The sequence below is a fragment of the Penaeus vannamei genome, chromosome 4 (assembly GCF_042767895.1).
Source record: "Penaeus vannamei isolate JL-2024 chromosome 4, ASM4276789v1, whole genome shotgun sequence".
Lineage (NCBI taxonomy): Eukaryota > Metazoa > Arthropoda > Malacostraca > Decapoda > Penaeidae > Penaeus > Penaeus vannamei.
Window position 1 is genome coordinate 23175643 of NC_091552.1, and position 5000 is coordinate 23180642.

The 5000-nt window shown below is 36.8% G+C and overlaps 1 protein-coding gene across 1 annotated transcript in view; it reads right to left on the minus strand.

The window, feature by feature from the left end:
* LOC113819533 (irregular chiasm C-roughest protein-like) overlaps positions 1-5000 on the minus strand; it is a 302759-nt gene that overhangs the window by 122 nt on the left and 297637 nt on the right. The window contains exons 12-14 of the mRNA XM_070120881.1: positions 4885-4918; positions 4540-4750; positions 1-2424 (exon numbers count right to left, since the gene is read on the minus strand). The exon at positions 1-2424 is cut by the window's left edge and continues 122 nt beyond it. Of these exons, the coding sequence (XP_069976982.1) occupies positions 1897-2424; positions 4540-4750; positions 4885-4918 (773 nt within the window). The 3' untranslated portion in view covers positions 1-1896. The remainder of the gene's footprint in view (positions 2425-4539; positions 4751-4884; positions 4919-5000) is intronic.

Consider the following 5000-nt stretch of genomic DNA (forward strand, 5'->3'; position numbering starts at 1 on the left):
TGTTAAGATAAATGAGGCATATGACTTAGCTAATTATGAAATGACTAACATAACCAAAGACAACCTCAGCAACAATAGGCACCTGGGTTCAATGTACATAACTTGTCTTTTAAGAAGTATTTCTCCACCACTGAGGTGACTCTATCTGACAGTACAACTGGAGCTGACATATTGTTGGTAACAAGTGTGTGAAGTGCTAGCTAGATGACCAGAAGGCACTTTTGCTTTCCTGTGGAACCCAAGTAACTATCATTAAAGGAATCCAAGTTCTAGATATAATTTCATAGATTTCCTCACCCTAGGCACAATGCAAAGTGAATTTAATTTGAACATGCCCTGTCAATAAATACTATTTATTTTTAATATTATCAGCAATACCTATATCATATATGTAAATGCTTATATTGTGGAACACTTGGATTGAGATGGGTATGGGAATGTCAAGTAAATTCAGTTGAGCATCATTTACGTTGCTAATACTTCCAGCTTTTAACAAATTTCGTTATTGCATCAATTCATACTTTAAGTAATCAAATCACTATGAACTAAAACGTAATCGGAATGCGGTCATACTTGTTATGCTAGTGTACTAAAATTGAGGATATGGATAAACCCTAAACCAAGGACAAATGAACCTTCTGCATGCACATAAATCTTAAGCCAGAGCATTAATACCATCACCATGGTGTGAATGTTGTGATTATAGAGAATGTCACATGCATATTTCCCTCTTACTTATTTACCATATTGATTTTTTTAAGCCACTGTACCTTGATAAATGGTATTAACACAATCTTATGCCTGTTTATTGTAAATAAAAAGTGAAGTTCCACATATCACGTACCGCGCAGGAAGCCTGCAAAGGAACATCATGAAGCATTGGTTGAATAAGTGATTTGTATACGTTATATGTACATTCACCCTAACATTAAATGAAGATCTTTGGAAATGAGAAATTAGTCTGGACAAAAAGGACAAAAGCAGCATCATTCATCTGGAACGTAAGAACAGCCCAAAGACAAGCAAACTGTAGCTAGTCTACAATATTGCAGTGGTTTATACCTTGGATGAAATGCATTGCTTGTCACATACAAAGACTGCACTTTTCACATATGCAAAAAATGGACCATCTCATTGCATAGGACACAGTGATGGAGTAAATTAATAAAATGAAACCAAAGGAAATGTGTGCAGACTTGGAAAAAGCTTCAGAACTTTGGCTGAAATACATAAAAAGCAACACACACTTACACATTTTTGCAGGTGATTCTGGATGCAGTTCAAAACTAGACAGTTATCACTTACTCCTTACGAAATAGTTTTACATACAGCATACTATAATTATGAAGTCAGAAATCTAGATCTAAAATTGCCCCTAAAAAATGCTGTCATATTCAAATTATCTATATAAACAATTCATACAAATAGCTCTTACACCACCATTTCTTAATTCTAAGTGAAGCCCTTCTCCATTGGAATAGATCATTTATAGATTTAAAAAGTTCGGCTTCATATTTAAACTATCATATACTTCATATTTTCTACACAGATTGCAATTGAAATTGAAATACAGGATTAATCATTGTTAACCTATACTCTATAAGAATTTCTAATGCGTCACAAATTTTCATCAAAATAGTCGTAATAACCTTGTTTCCCTTTAACTGGCTACTATTCAACTGGCCGGAATTAAAAATCAAAGTGCAGTAAAATAGGTGCTTCATGGTATTTCAAGGCTTCCAATATTTTTTTTCCGTAGCCAAAATACTTAAACTGCATTCACAAAACACCTTTACAAAGATCATTACTTGACAAAAAAGAAAAAAAAAACAGCTAGGAAGGAAACATCCCACGACACCCTGCCCAAACTATTAATAAACTCCTCAAGAGGTATTATCATATCTCTGCAGTCTGAAGCGGTCGGCCTTGAAACGTGATCTCTGCGTACTGCGTCTTTTGGTGAGGAGTTCTCTGATCTCCACGTCTCATTGAGCCGTTGTTTGATGCTCGTGGAAGCTGAAGCTCTGCATACACAACGCCCGTGCTTGGTCTCCGTACACTGGCCGTTGCTGTCGATTTCATTCTATCGGCATAAGGTGAACTGGTTCGGTCGGGATTTGGCTTGTATACTGGCACATATGGAGAGCTCTTGAAATTTCTCGGTAAGTCTTTAGCTTCACTATGCTGGTCGTTATGCCTCTTGAATGTGTGTAGTTCGCCTTTTTTTGGACTGCTGTTGCTGCTCTCCCCTTGCTCACTGGCCGACTCTTGCTCCTCCTCCTCTTCCCCCCTGCTCTCTCCGGGCTCTCCGAGGGCTGTGTTAAGCTCATCTCTTCTCTCCGGATTGCTGCTGCGGCTGCTGCAACTGCTGCTGCTTCTCGTTTCCTGGCACAAGTTTTGTGTTTCCATTTGTGTTGGCATTATCTGCAATACAAGCCAGATCTTAATCATTTAGGATACCATTTATTGATGTAAAAGGATAGGAAAAGTAAAGAATGTGATTGTTCTAGGGATAATTATGCGATTAATTTGCGTTACAACAAAGACAAACCTGGTCATGCATAATAAAACTGCTATAAGCTAAACTATAAGAACAAGCAACGATAATAAACATCACAGTGACAATAACACCGATATCGGTGAAGGTGATGCTATTGATAATAACTTTTACCATACAGACGATGCCAATGATAGCAATAATGATAATAAAAACATACATAATGGGAATATTTATAATAATAATTGGAATAATAAGAATGATGTTGATAATCATGATGTTAACAATAACTACATTATGATCATCACCATTATTATTATTATTATTATTATTATTATTATTATTATTATTATTATTATTATTATTATCATCATCATCATCGTCATTAATGATAATGATAATGGTGATGATTATAGTGACAGTGATAGTGAAAGTGATGATCATAATAACAATATTGATGTTGACGATTAATAACATTATTACTATTCTTATAATAAAAAATATTATGACAAATATATAAATATATATATATATGTGTGTGTGTGTGTGTGTGTGTGTGTGTGTGTGTGTGTGTGTGTGTGTGTGTGTGTGTGTGTGTGTGTGTGTGTGTGTGTGTGTGTGTGTGTGTGTGCGTGTGCGTGCGCGTGCGCGTGCGTGTGTGCGTGTGCGTGTGCGTGTGCGTGTGCGTGTGTGTGTGTGTGTGTGTGTGTGTGTGTGTGTGTGTGTGTGTGTGTGTGTGTGTGTGTGTGTGTGTGTGTGCAGATATAATAATAAATGCATGATAGTAAACATTATCATTATCAGTTACTATTAGTAGTAGTAGCAGTATCATCATCACCACCATCATCATTTCCATTATTGTTTTTATTATCATTGACACAGCTATGTATATATTCATCTTCGCAATACTTTAACAAGGGCATAGATATAATTATAATTATGCCTAATGAAATAAAAATAGTGCACCAAATAAAAAAAATAACAAGAAAAAGGTTGTGCCGTGATTTTAATAAACTAAACTCAAACATGTCCACGGTCCCTGCCACTGTCTGCCACTTTTTCAAACATTTAAGAACTTTTCACATTTTACGCGATTCAAATAAACAAATCAGAAAACTATGAGCCAAATGGACTAAAGTTAGCTTTGTTAAGTTATCATGTCCTACTTTTATGAGAACAAAAGTTTCAAATGCTATATAAACAGTGCATATTATGAGCTTACCACTCATATGCAAATTGTGCAAGTAACTAATATAAACATGATTTTCTATTACTAATGTGCATAAGCTTTTAAACGTGTGTTGTTAATTTTGCTACTGGAAACTGTTATTGAAAAGATTCTAAAAATAAAATAATGAGGTAGTGCTTCTGATGCATTTCACAACTTATATGTTAACAAAGGGCTTCCAGAGTGCTAAAATTAACACCTTTATTACAGGAAATTACTCTGAATTATCACTGAAGCTTAGGGTTTTACTTTCTTGACTATGAGAACAAAAAGGATGGGACTTCATAATTGCACAGGTAGCCGATTATAAAAAAAAAAATAATCTTTAATATCTTCAGCTTTTTTTTTTTTTTTTTTATTTTTTTTTAATCAAAACTGTATCAAATCTGACTGCACCAACTGCACAAGAAGGAAAAAGGAAATTTCGATCTACATTACGGTGCTCGTGCCTTCCCACACTATTGTATTTACAGTTGGTCATGTTGGCATTGACCTTGAGGTGCGAGCTGCTGACCGTGCGGCCCGGGCCAGGAGAGACGTCGCCGCGGGATCGTAAGCCACTGCTAGAGACAGCTGCTGAGCTTGGACGGGGTCGGCCGTGTCGGCGATGGCACGCGGGGAAGAGAAGGTACGCACTTGTCCATATTCAAGTAACCATTTGAATCACAACAAACAAATATTTTAACCTCCACTGATATGCTTGGTTCACAATGACCTGAGTCTGCGTATCCTGTCTTCCCCGCCGAGACACACTCCGCACAATGCCACCGATTCCCCTGTGTCCCATTCAGCTCATGGCATCCTCTAATCTCACCTTCAAGTTCTCATACTCATGGTCAGGTTTAGAGGACAGAGTGGACACACTGGTATGCTTGGACGTGGTTGTGTAAAGGGCGTCGGGAGGGATGGAGGCAAGGGATCCTGCAACCATGGTCTTGCCTCCACTCCTACCAGCACCTGATCCCGTTGCACTATACTGATGCCTACCATTATTTCCCTTCTGGCTCTCAATGTCGCTCTTATCACTGTAGGAGGAAAGTTGCATTACACAGAAGTCAGGTAATGAAAAATATCTTACACGAACATATCTTATATACTAATGAATTTATAGAAATATAATACAATTTAGCACATTCTTCTTAGTCAGAAAAATACATACCTTTCCAGGTCTGTGGGCTTGAAATCTCCTCGCTCTGCAGATTAGAAACATAATATATATTAACGTTTGCATATTTTTATGGTATTTGTGCAGTAATACTATTTCATATATCTACA